A 17,373-nucleotide genomic window follows, 5' to 3' on the forward strand; every position below is an offset into this window, starting at 1 on the left:
AGGCTACGTCATTTGAAAAATAGATTAAGATTATTCACTTAATTCCTTTTTATTTATGTTTGAATTAACTCTATGGCCTAGCATAACGCAACATAGGTGGACAATTATTTAATAAACCCATGACTCATTATGGTCCCAATCGAGCAGAGAGAGTAAGGAGGGAAGAGATGAAATAAGCTCCTGTCGTCAATCGTCATTTTTGTTTCGTTGAGACAAGTCTCTATCGCTCCAAAGGAAATAAATTTTTTTTTTGGTACTCTTGTTCGTATAAACTCGACGGCCAATGAGCATTTTTATTTCGAAACTCGTCAAAATTGAAATCGACTAAATATTTGACCAACTTGGATATTGGGAAATATTGACGATAGCAATACTACTAGGAAATGTCATAAATAATAAATATGGCGTCTATGCCGTCTATGCTTTGTGTTCATTGTGTCTGTTTTCTGTCAAATATTATTGTAGTTTTATAAACCAACTGGTGTTTGTTTCGAAACAACATTGTGTACACTGTAACCAATGCTATACAAAAATAGCATGAAGGTCAAACGTTAACAACTAGTAAAAACCGAAGAGAAAGGCACCACACTTTCCGAATAAAAAAGGTAACAGTTTTTTTTCGCTTTCTTTTGCTGTATGTATACATAATTGTTAGTTAACAATTACATTACAGTTTTCTTTGAGCGTTACATGTGTTCATTTCCGGGTTATTCAATTATAGGCTGAGTAAATCGAAAGTTTTCCCATCGTTCTTCGCGCTGTCTTCGAACAGTTAAAGATGCCTTTTAAAGGATGTCCTCGCATATTTAAACACTGAGTCACCGGTCAGTGTTGTCCCTAACATCCTCAATGATTAATCGAGCGTTAATTTTTGATTGTAACTCTAGATACACGCATTCTACTGCAGCTCAGTGCAATTGTACACTCATAGCTATTAACTACTCTATTATTTTGTATAAACTACGCACCATTGTTTAAAACGGTGAATATAAACTCTTTTAAGTCTATTCGAGTATTTATTTCGACTGGAAGTTAAGTAGTTAAGTGAAATTAGGGAAATAAGGGCTGCTGGAATCAACAGGAAGTAGTTAATTTTAGTAATAATAGAAACCAAGGTTGGTTTTGTACTTTGTATCAATCATTTGCTACATTCCAGTTGTTATCATGTAACACCTCTTAGGAAGTCAGTAATCACAGCCATAACTACTCTATGTCCTTTCTAATAGTTCAGAACACCGGTTTGTAAAATTAAATCAAAAATTAGTTTTAAGGTTTAGACTTATATGCGACATTTAGAATGTTTTGAAGAATCAAAATGATGAATTGATTATATAAAAAGACTTCCTCAATAATGTTTCATAATAATCTGCATGCTTCAAACTTTATAGGCAACCATTGTTATCAACGAAATGTGCTATCAATATTTTGACCAATTAAACAGTGGACTTTATGTGAGTTTTAATTAAAAATTGTATGGTCCAGTGATTCTGTTTCAATTATAAGAGATTGTTTCTAAAAGTGTTGATATTATATTTATAGTACTGTTTGTGTGATTTAAACATGAAAATGGGATGAAATGTAATATTTAAGTCAGAAAATGTAAGTGAGAATTTCATGTGTTACTCCAAAATTAACATGCATAGTTTTATTTAATATCATTCTAAATCAAAGACAAAATTCATGTGTTTTCAGGCAAAAATTCTAGTGTAGATAATTCTTTCTGGCAGGAATTTTTAAAAGAAAATAAACAGACTTTATTTCAAGTAATTCTTTATTCAGGCACTTTTACAATAAAGGCTCTTTGAATGCCAAACTTGAAATTCAAAATTTTCCTTATTGTTTTATTTTATATTGGTTTACTTACACGTGTTTATCCGGATAGCCCGAATAGCTTCATATCGCGACCCCCTCGTCGCGTCGGCTCATAATTAAGGATTCCTGTTGAGTCCGAAACTAGTCGGACGATCCCGATAAATACGCGTAAGTAAAGCATTATTAGACAAATATTCGATTTAAGTCCCCTTCTTCCTACCTATTTCAGATTGTTAATTTCATTTTTAAGTTTTACAAATTTGATATTAAACCTCATTTCTTTTTCTCCCTCAGCCTTTGAATGTCGAAACAAAGATGGCGTCTAGTAGAGACGAAGGCCCGGTCTATTACAGGGAAATACAGAAAAACGCGTATCTCAAACGGATACCAAACGATCTAGGCGGCAGCAAACTGAAGCCGTTGGGGAGTAAAGTAAGTTAAACATCATGATCTACCTAAAGTAACCCACGGCTGGGCATATATCTCACTTCGTTTGCGATTATTTATCTTAAAAAATCGACTTATGAGTTAAGTAATTAAATCCCAGTGTCGTAGTTTTTAATCATGTTCTAATCGCATGGTACAGATTTTGTACAAGCATTTTAGGATTGTACATAATTTTGTGTTGAACTTAACCGCGGCAATTCGCTCGCATAAGTCGTGTGTTGTCAACAAAATTGATTGAAATAAAGCTAAAGTAAATTCATTATTAGAAAATAATTTGCTAAAAAATTACGCGCAAAAATTTCAACGTAAAAGTTACGAAAATCAAAAAGTTGTCGCCCGAACAGGGACTTGAACCCTGGACCCTTGGATTAAAAGTCCAATGCTCTACCGACTGAGCTATCCGGGCCTTATATGTTATAGCAAAATAAATTAGTATAAGGCTTATAATAGGGTGACAACGACGAAGGCAAATGCTATTTTGACGTCAGCGCCTTTAGCCAGGTGAAATTTTTCAGTTAATTTGACTTATTTTATGTTTAATTATTAAATCGCAGTTTTTATTCCTTAATAAACGTTTTATAGACCCGTCGGTATTCGATTGCACGTACAGCCGAGTGGTTGAGTTCATCACGCCAAACCCATTGTGCGAGACATGTCGCGGGTTTCGATCCCCGCGTAGGACAAGCATTTGTGTGATCCACGAACGATTGTTCTGAGTCGAGGTATCTTTGTGCACGTGATTTTTATGTTAGTAAAAGCCCCCGCTACACGTGGAATAAATCCCTTAATATCGTTTTAAAAAACTAAAAACACCCAGACACAATAAATGATCGTGCTCCTCACGCATTCGTCCTGTAAAGAAATCAAACCCACGACCACTGCTACAGCAGACACTGTCACCAACAACTAGACCGATCAAAAACCATTCTATTCCAGAAAGTTCCTCTCAAGCCCATGTGGACTCAATTCTGCGTCCACAACGGCCGCACTCCGTACCTGGAACAGTACCTTGACGCCGTCAGCCCCGCTACTGTCTCCCACAAGCCGGTGTGGAGGGCGTGTCTCCGTTCCGCTCGTCACGTGACGGCGAGTGTCAAACCTCACTGCGGAGACCAGTATGACTTCTTAGTGGATACCGATAATGGCGCTGTGAGGATGTTGGCTCCGGATTGGTGAGTGGATTTGTGTTTAATGGTATTTTATAATATTGGCATTATAAATGTGAAAGTATGTGAGTGTATAAGTGTGTATGTTTGTCAGTTTTTTACGCTTAACCGGCTCGACCGATTTCGATGAAATTTGTGGATTACCTTGGATTAAAGTATAAGCTATTTTTGACCGACTTCGTTAAAGGACGGTATTTTTTTTGCTATCATAACCGACATCTAGGCGGGCGAAGCTGCAAGCTACGTTTAAAAAACTTGCTCAAACTTACTAAGCAGTTTATATGACCACTGTCACCCAGCAAACGTAGTTTTGCAAAGTTGCAGAAAAAAAACAGCGAATTTTATTACCTACGAGAATGAAAATTTGATATTAGATAGGTACTGACTGACGTCGGCCACATCGCATCAAAACTCACCGAATTGACAACCGCATCCTTTTCAAAGTCAATTAAATAAATGCATATATTTATTTCCCAGGGAATCCATGCAAGACTGGGTGTCGACTCTTCGCAACACCCTCCACGAATTGAAGATCCTCGGTAAGGGTGAGAACGTGTATTGCGCGGGCCCCGCGCCCGCCGCGCCCCGCGCCGCCGCCCGCGACCCCACCTCGCCGCTGCCCCCCACACCGCCCGTGCCACCAGACAGGTTAGACTGACTATCCTGGCCCAAAAAATCTGAATAAGAAATGTTTATAATATTTGACTTCATTTTATTTGAGTATTATATTCAATTAGTACTTTTAATTGTGCATATTCAAGCTGCTTCTCCATTTGACCTAAAGGTTGACTGGTGGATAATGCCTTGCGTTATTAAGTCCGCCATATGTACCACAATTGTACATGAAACAGTGGGACGTATGCAAGCTGGTGTACGTACGCACGCAACAATACTAGCTTAGATACTTGGCTATTGCAATCCAGTTTTCCTCACGATATTTTCCTTCACAGTATGGGTCGGAAATCATCAAGATATACATCAAGAGATACTTTAAAAACCCCTTTTTATTTCAGAGTACCAGGCATAGAACTAACAACGCGTCCGCCACCACCACAACCAACACCACAACCGACACCACAACCGGAACCAGTCGACCCACAACCACTCCCACAAACAGACAGCGAACCGACACCAGCACCATCAAACCCAACCACTCCAGAAATAGATATATCCAATTGGGATACACCATTTTCATCTCTGCCCAGTACAAGCCAAGTCAAAAGTGAACCAAGGAAAAGTGTTGCGAAAATCTGTGGCCAAAATATATGTCTAGATGATTCAATATTTAATAGAAATGCAACGGATAGCGACGATGATTTCTTCGCTGAAATCGATCGCATGAGTGACGATGATTATAAGCAAAGAGTCCTGGTTAGTAATGGCGAAAGCGGGCCGAGTGAAGCCGGGGAGAGTAGGTATGTATATTTTATGCATATTAAATAAACGCTTGACACGGTTGACCTGTGGATGGGTAACCATTTATGTCATAACAAGTTTCTCCGTGTTTCGGAAGGCACGTTAAAGTATGTGGCCCGGCTGTTATTCCTACATCTTTGACAGTCGTTACAGGTAGTCAGAAGTTAGAAAGTCTGACAACCAGTCTAAGTAAGGGGTGATTGTGTTGAGGAGGTCAGATAGGCAGTCGCTCCTTCTAAAACTTTGGTAGTTAGCCGCATCATGTTAGACTGGAAGCCGAACACAACATAGTTGGGAAAAGCCAAGGCTGTACCGCCTAACAAAAGATGTGCAAACAGACAAAAATATGTATATTATCAAGCTATCCTATGTTGCACGGATAGCCGAGTGGTTGAGGTCACCACGCCAAAACCTCGTAGGGCGACGTGTCCCGGGTTCGTACCCTGCGTAGCAGTGGCGAAGGCTCCATACAACTCGATTCCTACCGGCTTCCCTTTCGAAATATAGAAAATACTAGTGTCTATTATTTTTCATTACCATTGAAAGAAATTAATAATTTACGAAGTTATAGTACTGATATAACAATAAAATAGCTTTTAAAAATAACTATAAAAAAAATCCGCCTACCATTTTACACCGCGCAATAAATCCCGCTCACGCACATTTGGTCGTCGTTAGTAAGGACTAAGGTAACTCGCTAGGCGAAACAGGAATCCAGTACAAAGTTTCTATTGCAGCGATCGTGACCTTGACTTCACAAAGCGTGCCAATCTTAGGAGCTAGGGAAGCCGCAATTTTTCGAGTTATAGGGACGGAGAGATACGCCAGAACGAGATAGAATGATACCGAACTTCGTTGTCCGCCGGAATGGGATAGAATTCTTTTCACTTTTGGTTCGCGGTCATTTATCTGTCAAACTTTATATTTTTTTCACCAGACCATTTGCATTTCATTCGATATATATGTATAATAATTTAGAATTGGTCATGTACTATTGTTGAAATTTATTTATTTGAGTAAATTAGTGTAAACTAGAGTGAATTAGTGATAGTTTTGTGTCGTGTTAGTGCAGTGTGGTGCAGTTTAGTTATATTGTTTGGTAGTCGTCTATTTCACGCAGGTATTTAGGTAAGTTGTTTTAGTTTGTAGTTTTAATAGAAGCAGTTGTTATTTAAGTAGTAATATGTTATAATAGAGTAACTTCGATAGCATGGCGGCATTAGTGAACGTAGAATGCTGCCTGACAGATTATTTGTTGACTGAGAAAACATCCTTTTCAAAGTTGAGTTTTGAAAATAAAAAACACGTAATTCATTTAGGCCGTGCTCGCCCTGACATGATTATTTTATTATAAACGACGCGATGGGTTTTTCAAACATTTTAATAGTTCTTTTTACAACAAGTATCCTTGGGTCACGGGAAGTTGTAAATTAAATAAAATGTTTTGTTTTCCTTGCTTGTTATGCTCAGATTCTAATAGCTTATGGAGCCACACGGGATTTAATGATATTAATAATCTTACAAATTCATCTAAAAACATGTTCAGACCGAAAAACATATCCGTAGTTGTTTATCATTGCATGATTTCGGAAATCATAGGATAGAAACATTTTTTGCTAATACGCATGTAGTTCATAATAAGAATGCTAAAGAAAATTCATCGTACAAGATATAAGATACAAGCCATAATAACTAGTTGTTAATTGAAAGTTTTTGAATGTTTATGAATTCAATAATACAGTACCTTTAAGCCTCTTTAACATCTATTGTAACATTATTGAATGCAAATAAATATAGGAACTCGAAGTATCTATTGAAAACTAAAACTATATCTCTTTACTTACAGCAATCACCAAGCAACAAATATAACAGTCATTCAAGTGTCAAATAAGGAGCCTCCCCACACAGCCATACCCGTCATGGGCCCGGAAATAGATGTTTTCGATTTCGAATTCAAGCAGAACCTCACAATCACAGACCAAACGAACCCTAATTTCGTAAACATAGTCAATACAGAACAAAATGACTACGGAACCACGTTTTCCAAAGACTCTGATTATGGTCACCTAAGTTTGACGACCACAGTCAGTCTGACTGGTACATCTGATTCGAACTATCCCAATTTCTCAACCACATCAAATGAAACGGAACAACTGTATGAAAGATTATGTATGGCATCGACTTCGAATCCAAAGCCGTCGCCTTTACCAGTTAAAAAGTTGAAGAATGTTGAGAAAAGTCGAAAATCGTCGTTACCAAATTTGGAAGTCGGCGAGGCGACTTACGAATATTTGTTCATGAGCAATAATAATACAAATTTGATTAATGTTTCGAGTGAGGTTAATTGTAACGGGGAGGCATCTAATAATGCTGTGCCCCTACCTACAACGGCTAACGATTCGAGATTGAGAGCTGTTGAGAGATCAAGAAGTCAGAATGCTTACGATGCTTCTAGAATGAGAGAGAACGTGCCTAGAAGAGCACAGAACAACAGTCCTAAGAGGGAAATTAAAAATGGTAAGTTTTTTGATCTTGTTATTTATACTAATGTGATGAGTTTTGGTAGTGGTTAAAAAGAGAATGGTGTTTACTTTGTAAGTACCTTTGATAATATATTATTAAGTGCTATTTTGAAAAATATGCTCATTGTTGTACATTCAAGACTTATTGATAACTAGCTGTTGCCCGCGACTTCGTCCGCGTGGTTAGAAGATATAAGTTACTAGCTGACCCAGCAAACGTTGTTTTGCCGAATATTTTTTTTTTCTAGTTGTATATATTTGTTAATATTATAAAAAATACATTATAAAAAAAAAACAAAATAAGTCCTAAAAATAAAATATTTTTTTAGTGTGAGTGACCCTTATCACTTAGGGGTATGAAAAACAGATGTTGTTCTATTCTCAGACCTACTGAATATAGAATTTGGTAAAAATCGGTTAAGCCGTTTCGGAGGAGTACGGTAACTAACATCGTGACACGGGAATTCTATATATTAGATGATTCAGCCTTCCTACCTTCCTTGATGAATTGTCTATTCAACACAAAAAGAATTTTTCAATTTGAACCTGTAGTTCCTGAGATTAGCGCGTTCAAACAAACAAACAAACTCTTCTGATTTATATAATAGTATAGAAATTAGTAAAGATTAGTATAGATAATATTATAAAGCTGAAGAGTTTGTTTGTTTGAACCTGCTCATGTCAGGAACTACTCCCTCTGATAGGGATGAACCAATGCACAGTATTTTTTTGGACTGGCCTTCTAAGGAAAGAATCTTCGACTAATTAAGACAGTTATAATATTCATCATTAGCCTAGCCTTTTCCCAACTATGTTGGGGTCGGCTACCAGTCCAACCGGTTTCAGCTAAGTACCAGTGTTTTACAAGGATCGACTGCCAATCTGACCTCCTCAACCCAGTCGCCTGGGCAACACGATACCCCTTGGTTAGACTGGCTGTCAGACTTTTTCAAGCTTCTGACTACCTGTAAAGACTGTCAAAGATGTGGGAATAACAGCCGGGACCCACAATTTAACGTGCCTTCTGAAACACGGAGGAACTCGTTATGACAAAGATGGTCACCCATCTACGGACCAACCGCGTCAAGCATAGCTTAACCTGTGATCGAATCACTTATGCGGTTATAGCTTAGCCACGAGCTCCTCCACAGTTATAATATTATGTTGTTAAATTACTTTCAGAGTCATCTGACCAGCCTCAAAATAAACCAATATGGAAGCGTGGTTTAACAGAACTGTCTTTATTAACTCGACTAAAGTCTATTGGTCAGAGTAAAAAGGAAAGCCCGACCAGACAAAATGATAGTCATGATAGGTAAGTTTATTTGGTGCTTGACTAAATCTAATGACCTTCAGACAGATTCACAAAAAACTATTCAGAACTTATTTTGTCATAGCATTAAAAAGGGGAGGAGATTAAAAGCACTTAAGTTTGGTAGCATGTTTGATCCCCGCGTAGGACAAGCGTTTGTGTGATCCACGAATGCTTGTCCTGAGTCTGGGTGTCTTGTGCATGTGACTTGAATATTTGTGAAACCGCCGCGATATAAGGAGTAAATAACTTATTGCGAGAGTCGTTTTCTTTAAGCTTACTATGTTTTCAAATGACTTACGGGCCTGTTGGTCTAGTGGTTAGTGACCCTGACTGCTATACCGGAGGTTGTGGGTTCGATTCCCACCCAGGACATATGTTTGTGTGATGAGCACGATCATTTGTTCTGTGTGTGGGTGTGATTTATCTATATGTATGTATTTAGAAATATATAAGTATGTTTATCAGTTGTCTAGTACTCATAATACAAGCTCTGCTTAGTTTGAGACTAGATGACGTTGTGTGAAAGTTGTGGAATAGTATATTACTATATGGATCATAAAAGCGGTCAACTGGGATTCACAATCGAGAAAATTTGGAAAAAAGTTGACTCCCGCAGTGTGAGTCATGTTTTTAATTTCAGTTTATATGTTTGGGTTCCATACAAATAAGTTGAAGATATACAAATTTACAAATGATGATCCATCAAATTTATAACTGTTTCAAGTGACGCTTTCTTTGAAAAATACACATTCCTATTTACCAGCACCTATTGCATACGAATTCTATAATTATTCTAATATCGTATTTCCTTGATAGGAACGCAGTAACTTCCCCAGTTAAAGTGGTGCACCGGTCCAGACCTGAAGGCAGGGTTGATGCGACTAGACGAAGGAGCAGTTCTTTAAGTAATGGTAAGTCCTTGATATCAGTCAGAGTCGCGCAGAGCGTAGGTACGCGAGCGATCCCTTGACCCTTTCTAAAGCAGTAGAAGGGCCCCGGGATGTTGTTAGTCGGTGGAAGTCCATCCTATCCCCACGCCGTGCCCTCGACGTGGGTTGAAGTCATAAGGCGTTTCCTCCCGGAGAACAAATAACAAGTCTTTCATTCGAAATACCTACTTAATTATGAAAATTAATTCCTTATTCTAAAAAAAAATAAAAAAAAAATTGCTTTATTCTGCATCGTGGTCACAATTCTGTTATTTATTTACATTAACACACACTTGGGCAATATGTTCTTGGAAAGTTATGTTACAATGGCGAGCTTAACCCACCATTTTACATACCAGTTTTGTAAATATATATTTTTAATCTTTCAAACTTGATTAAAGTGTCAAAATAATGTTATGGCATGAAGTTCTAAAAAAAAAAAGAAATTGTTTAAAGAGTTTTAAGACAGCAAAAACCTAGATTGTATACTTTATTTTAAATACTTAAACAAATGTAGAATAGTGCCTGACACTTACCCCTAAAACTAAGGGTCTGAACAGACGGACCGCATTTCAACTGCAATCCAACTGCAAATTTGCAATTCGGATGCAATTTGAATGCAGTTGACACGACTGCAATAGAACTGCAAACCAACCGTGCGGTCCAATTGCAATCGGCGTGCAGTCGTGTGACGGTTGCTTTAACGATTGCAGTTGAAATCGTCGTCTGTTTAGACCCATACAGTTAATAAATCTGTTTGACAATTTCTGCGTTCTTTAATCCTGATATTTTGACCCGTGTTTCGGAAGGCACGTTAAATTGTGGGTCCCGGCTGTTATTCCTACATCTTTGACAGTCGTTACAGGTAGTCAGAAGCTTGAAAAAGTCTGACAGCCAGTCTAACCAAGGGGTATCGTGTTGCCCAGGTAACTGGGTTAAGGAGGTCAGATAGGCAGTCGCTCCTTGTAAAACACTGGTACTTAGCTGAAACCGGTTGGACTGGTAGCCGACCCCAGCATAGTTGGGAAAAGGCTAGGCCAATGATGATTTTGACCCGACTGTGTAAAGATGATTTTAAACTATTCATCATAATCAAGACTCTAACAATAGTACCATTTAAACTCAGGTTGTACGATCCTCCCAGCTACAGAGACCCCTGTAGCAGGCAGCTCGCTGACCCCGCTACGCGCGCGCCAGGCGGCGGCGCTACGGGCTACGCAGCGTAGAGCCGCCGCGTTGCCCGCTACGCTGTCGCTACGAGACCCTCCTGTGTTCGCTGATTATGATAACCATGTTTGGTGAGTTTATTAAAATGTATAGTTTTTATTAAAATAGAATTATTTATTTTGCTTTATCTTGATAATCCTGTAATTTTATGTAAATGGAGACTATAAAAAAAACGTTTTGAATAAAACACTTTATTGTTGTGTGCGAGGTAGTAGTACTTTTATATTTATTTTCATATTTTTCATACAAAAACAGGCTGTTTGCTTAGAAACATTCAACGATGAATCTGGATTCTTTAATATTATTGTGAAATTAATATACAAAAAATCCTTTGTAAAATTATTTTTCTCCCGTGACTTGACTAAGTTCTTTACATGTCCCGCTTTTCGCGTATAGTATAATAACTCAAAATCTTGACCATACAAAATAGTAGTCGAAAGTTTGAAAAGTTCCGAATCATAAAAACTATTAACAAAATTTTCGATTATGACTAATTTCTGTTTTTTTTTATTTATTTTTAAAACGGCTCCCGCACTAAGGAATTTAATCCTTGTGTCGCGCTGTGTTTCACAAACATACAATTCACATGCGCAAAGCCACCCAGACTCAGGACAAGCATTCGTGGACCACACAAATGCTTGTCCTACGCGGAGATCGAACTAACACGTCGCGCTCAGTGGGTTTGGTGTGATGACCTCAACCACTCGGCTATCCTCTTATGTTTGTTGATCAGGCTCATATGACCCACCCACTTAGGGCCGGATCTAGGGGCCCAGAGACCTCGGGGCAACAAAGGAGTGCAGGCCCTCTTGGTCCAATTTTTTTTCATTCAGGGAAAAATTAATTGAGCCTTTTTTTAGATGGCTAATTTGGCACAGTTAATAAGACAGGCACTGTCAATCTTATGGTGTCAATAATGTGGGCTTCTACCGTGGTAGAAGAAGAATTTATTTAATCGTGTCGGGCCCCTAGGCACTGGCCTAAAGTGCCTTATGGCTAACTCCCGCTCCCAGGCTGGCGTGGTGGGGAGGCGGCGGGGCGCGCGCGGGGGGCCGCGCCGGGGACCGCGTGGCCGCGCTGCGCTGCCGCTCCCCGCGGGACGCCGCACACGCGCGCCAGCTGCTGGCCCTGCCGCACGCACATGCTGTTAGTATATACTGTATTTAACGAATAAAACTCTCTTGTATGGTAAAACGGGGTGAATAGACGATTTTTTGGGGTATCCCTACTAATATTATAAATGCGAAAGTAACTCTGTCTGTCGGTCTGTGACGCTTTCACGTCTAAACCACCGAACAGATTTTAATGAAATTTGGTACAGATATAGAGTTGACCTTGAGAAAGAACATAGCATAGATTTTATCCCGGACTTTTGAAGAGTTCTCTTGGAAACGCGATATAACCGACCACGACGCGGGCGAAGCCGCGGGCGAAAAGCTAGTTTATAATACATTTTTTACGTTTAACAAGACAAGTTGAGTTTGTTTCGACATTTCTTCTCAAAGTAGTCAGACAGGAAATGTCGACTCCAGCGTTCTCAAAAAAGACACGTAAAAGTGATAAAATATCCTATTTGCAGAATAAATGATTTCATTTCATTTCTTTACAAAGTATAAAGATTATTTATTTAACAATTTATGTACAAAGAAAATTCATATTAATGTGAGATATGAAAATACATATACTAAAAATACTGCTTATTTCTATAAGAAATCTCTTCCAGCAGAAGAATTTATACGAAAATTCTCAAATATTTCATTAATTAGGTAATTGTGTTTAAGCAAAGAGAAAATATTCATGCAACCCCCTAAAAAACACGTATTTTCAATTCACCCCTTGAAACTCTATTCACCCCGTTTTACGGTATTAAGAAATTTAATCGGACCCAACTGGGAGTCTTTAATCGCCTCGTGTGTTCATGATTAAGGACTCCGGTTGGGTCAATAAATTTTTACAATAGAGTGAATTAAAAAGCTCTCTTTATATTGGCAAAAGTATTGATAAATAACTTTTAACTGAAAGCTCGTTCGAAACCTTATTTCAAATCCTTATTTTTGTTAGTCCCTCTGTTAGTTTTGAAAATGTATTTCAAAAAATATTTCTTCTCCTTAAAAAAGTGTTTTTTTAACTAACATATCTTAGAAAGCAGTAAAACTGGAAAATTGAAACCCCATATCATATAATTTTCATAAGAAAATAAGTGAAATAGAAAATGAACGAACTCAAGAATAAAAAATACATAAGGTAATTATTTTAGTAGTATATATGTACTAATGACTGTGCTATAACCGCATAAGTGATTCGATCACAGGTTATGCTATGCTTGACGCGGTTGGTCCGTAGATGGGTGACCATCTTTTTCATACCGAGTTCCTCCGTGTTTCGGAAGGCACGTTAAATTGTGGGTCCCGGCTGTTATTCCTACATATTTGACAGTCGTTACAGGTAGTCAGAAGCTTGAAAAAGTCTGACAGCCAGTCTAACCAAGGGGTTTCGTGTTGCCCAGGTAACTGGGTTGAGGAGGTCAGATAGGCAGTCGCGCCTTGTAAAACACTGGTACTTAGCTGAAACCGGTGAGACTGGAAGACGACCCCAACATAGTTTTGAAAAGGCTAGGCCGATGATGATGATATGTACTAATAAATTTTCATTTTTATAGGTCGACATACTATTTCATCGTGTGCCGCTCGCTAAGATATATGTTATCAACAAGAGAGACCAAGAAAGTATTGGTAAGTATTTATTTAATAAAAACTGAAAAAAAAAACCTTTATTATTCTCATCCTTAAATTATTATTTATAACATACTCGTTACTAGCTGGTAAAGTGAACTATACGACTTGGATTTGAATCCTGTTTGTTTTAAATAGTATCGCAATATATTCTTACTAGCTGTTTCCCGCGACTTCGTCCACGTGGTTAGAACATCTTGAACCGTTTTCGCAGCTCACGCAACGGAATCCCTCAAAGATGAAGAATTTTCCCCGTTTTTTCCACATTTTCCATTGTATCTTCGCTCCTATTAGTCGCAGCGTGATGTTATATAGCATTCCTTGATAAATGGTCTATTCAGCACAAAGGAATTTTTCAATTCGAACCAGTAGTTCCTGAGATTTGCGTTCAAACAAACAAACTCTTCAGCTTTATATATTAGTATATAGATTTATTTTACTATCTTTACCGATCTTATAAAAAGGATGAGGTTTTCGGTTTGTTATATATATTTATTTGTGTTTTGAAGATAGGAAGGCCTTTGGTAACTTTGGAATAATAAGATCCTATAGTACCTAACAATTATAATAATGTTTGTACTCCAATAGGGATGATGACAATTTTTTTTGCAGTGTTCCGTCTTGTAGTTTTTTGTATAATAATGGATACGTATTTTTTAGTTTGTCCCGCAAACATAAATTGACCAAATAACAGTGAATGAAACTTACGCGTGACGTCACGATTGAGTATAAATTTTACTCTATCGTTACGTCACAAGCCCCCTCTCCTAAACTTTAAAGCAGTTAATCTTTGACAATTCTAGTTTTTCTGAAAAAGGAAAAAATACGTGTCTCATACTTTTCAATTATCTAACTGAGGGACTAATGAGATTTTTTCTTTTTATACCCAGTCATCATCCCTATTATACGTATTTTTTCTTATCTTTATAACATGATTCTTTTTTCCTTTTTCTGTGGTGTTATTCCCATTTCAATATACTATTTAAGTTTGTATTTTTCTCTCAACAGGCTTGAAATTAGACAATGAATGCAATATAACAAGCGTCGAACCCGGGAGTCCGTGTGCAAGAGCCGGTTTACCACCACCCGGTAACTGGGCACTGACCGAAATCAATAATAGACCGATCAATTTACTCAAGGTAAGAATTTTATCTCAATAATAATAATAGAATAGACACACACCGCCATCTAGTCTCAAACTAAGCTAAGCTTGTATTATGAGTACTAGACAACTGATAAACAAACTTATATATTTCTAAATACATATATATTGTAGATAAATTACACCCAGACACAGAACAAATGATCTTGCTCATCACACAAACATTTGTCCTGGGTGAGAATCGAACCCACTACGTCCGGTATACCAGTCAGGGTCACTAACCACTAGACCAACTGTGTTTGGGTGTAATTTATCTATATGTATGTATAAATAGAAATAAATTAGTATTGTTATCAGTTGTCTAGTACTCATAATACAAGCTTTGCTTAGTTTGAGACTAGATGGCGTTGTGTGAACGTTGTGGAATATTATTATGTAACTATGTTTATCAGTTATCTCATTTTTGGTACTGGGTCTACGTACTTTAGGACTAGATAATTAATCATCATCATCATCCTAGCCTTTTCCACACTATGTTGGGGTCGGCTTCCAGTCTAACCGGTTTCAGCTAAGTACCAGTGTTTTACAAGGAGCGACTGCCTATCTGACCTCCTCAACCCAGTTACCTAAACAACACGATACCCCTTGGTTAGACTTGTTGTCAGACTTTCAAGCGTCTGACTACCTATAACGACTGTCAAAGATGTATGTGAAATATAAATATATTTATTTTTTCAGGGAGGTGAAGAAGAAATGAACAGAATAAGCAAACACGGTACTGAAGTTTCAGTTCTCATACAACCGTCTGCCCTAGTCAAGAAACTCAGGTCCGCGCTCAAAGGGAACAAAACTCTATTAGGACTGAGATAAGATACAATTTACATTAAAGTTTCATCATATGATTGATGTACAACCTGGTGTCAGAGTTTAAACCGTCCGTAGACCTCTGACGTGACGCAACACACCCTTGAACAATTCTCAGGTGTGTCGCGCCTCACGATGTTTTTCTGAATCGTTTTTAGCAGGTGATAATAATACGCAGATACATTCTTGAAGACTGGCAGTCAAATGTACATCGTTATCGGTTTAGCAGTTCTTGAGATAAAACGAAACTAACAATCAGTAATAGATTTTGTTATGAATGGTATCTTAAATCTTCATGATGCTATTATTTACATCCATTTTTATATAAATATAAAGTTTTTCATTAAGAGGCTTTTGATAAAATTGCATCATTTTTATAAGATTTATTCAAATAATATTTTGTCTCTTTCTAACTGAAGAATATTAAATATATATGAAATGAAATAAAAACACAGAGACAAGACAGTTTTGCAAAATAAATTGAAACATTCAAAGTAAAGGAAAAAAAAAGATTAGGAATTAGACAAAATATTATTATTCACGTTATAATTATCCAGTGGTTTCATACCAGTCCTATATAAAATGGCAATCTAAATAATATATAAATTAATTAAATAAAAATTAGAAATTGTAAATATATTTTGTGATTCGGAAGATAAATGTAAATTAAAATTTACCTCCGTTTTCTAGCTTTCTGATCAACTTAATAATTATAGTCCGATTTTTAATTCGAGGCAGTAAAATGACATTTCCAGTGTGGCAGGTTTTTAATTCCAAATAAATAGTGATGTGTTAGAATCGACTTATTACAATCAAAAGTTAGTCGAGCTTACATTTTTTATTCAGATATCAAATTAGCTCTGTATAAAATATATATATATATATTTACGACAATTAATCAAAAGACATGCACGGTGACTGTTTTTAAATGTGAAAAAAAATATATATTAATTTAAATTTATAAAATTAAAGCCAAATGCGGTGCTGGTAAAAGATGAAGCACTTTACCATGCAAGAAAAGTCGAGCGCATCCAACTCCAAACTGCATGAGTTTAAAAACAAATTTAATTTCAACTTACAATTATAAAAACTCAATTAATAGAAATAGTAAATTTTTGATACATAATAAAATAAAGCATGACTAAATGTCATCGTCGTAGTAAGATTTCCAAACATCACTATTGTAGCGGGTCACCCTTTTTTGTATAAATGACAGTTGCAATTGTCATTTTACTGCCTCGAATTAAAAATCGGACTATAGTTATATTTTATCAACTGGGCCCCAAATTGCTCTATTTGTAATTGCCGAAGAATTAATTCCCATGTTTTTATACACTCACTTTCTTGTTTGTTTGCTTGTTTTGTTGTTCTGGTTGGATATTTGCAACTCAATTTAGAGGCACTTCCCGATAAGCTAGCAGGCTGAAATTTTCAGGGTAGCTTCAAACCCGATGGCAATGCAATTTACAACTATAAAAATGGCTAGACCGATTTTGATAAAATTTTAATGGTGGTATTTTTGATAACATTAAAAAACGTGGGTATTTAGATTTTTTAAATCTATAGTATTGACGGTGAATGTTCCCGCACCATACTGAATTTTCAATAATTGTGTTGAAAAAATGCTTAAGAGAATAGGAAGTGTCATTTTAAGCCAATTTACACATACATAGGAAATTTTAAATAGCGTTATTTGGTTACCTGTGTACACGCTGTGTATTGCAAGTCTCGTGTTTGACAATCACAGTCGTGATAAGCTGATATGATAAACAGGCAACATTGATCAGTTTTCTAGAAACGAGGTTAGTCCAAAAATAGGTTGAAATCCCTATTTTTATTGA

At 37.0% G+C, this 17,373-nt stretch overlaps 1 protein-coding gene and 1 non-coding gene across 3 annotated transcripts; one reads left to right on the forward strand and one right to left on the reverse strand.

The window, feature by feature from the left end:
• The first annotated feature begins 409 nt into the window (after window positions 1–409).
• LOC113508967 lies at window positions 410–15,893 on the forward strand. 2 transcript variants are annotated; one of them, XM_026892183.1, is made up of 13 exons: window positions 410–605; window positions 2,107–2,244; window positions 3,196–3,431; window positions 3,903–4,073; window positions 4,439–4,840; window positions 6,688–7,358; window positions 8,546–8,678; window positions 9,495–9,589; window positions 10,734–10,905; window positions 11,848–11,980; window positions 13,494–13,566; window positions 14,575–14,705; window positions 15,407–15,893. In XM_026892183.1, exons 2-13 carry the CDS (start codon window positions 2,128–2,130, stop codon window positions 15,536–15,538), a joined length of 2,466 nt encoding a protein of 821 aa, XP_026747984.1. In that variant the 5' UTR covers window positions 410–605; window positions 2,107–2,127; the 3' UTR covers window positions 15,539–15,893. The 2 variants fall into 2 exon arrangements, with proteins under 2 accessions (XP_026747984.1, XP_026747985.1); XM_026892184.1 differs by having other exon boundaries at window positions 10,752–10,905.
• Window positions 2,593–2,665, reverse strand: Trnak-uuu. The gene has a single exon. It is a non-coding gene; the product is annotated as a tRNA-Lys (tRNA).
• Window positions 15,894–17,373: the final 1,480 nt, after the last annotated feature.

This window comes from Trichoplusia ni, chromosome 3 (genome assembly GCF_003590095.1).
Source record: "Trichoplusia ni isolate ovarian cell line Hi5 chromosome 3, tn1, whole genome shotgun sequence".
In the NCBI taxonomy this organism is placed as follows: Eukaryota; Metazoa; Arthropoda; class Insecta; order Lepidoptera; family Noctuidae; genus Trichoplusia; species Trichoplusia ni.

Bases quoted from the DNA above. Each gene is read 5' to 3' on its own strand.
- LOC113508967 (XM_026892183.1), top strand. From the start codon at position 2,128: ATGGCGTCTAGTAGAGACGAAGGCCCGGTCTATTACAGGGAAATACAG. The intron at 3,432-3,902 runs GTGAGTGGATTT...TTTATTTCCCAG, and splicing joins AGGATGTTGGCTCCGGATTG to GGAATCCATGCAAGACTGGG. The intron at 7,359-8,545 runs GTAAGTTTTTTG...AATTACTTTCAG, and splicing joins TAAGAGGGAAATTAAAAATG to AGTCATCTGACCAGCCTCAA.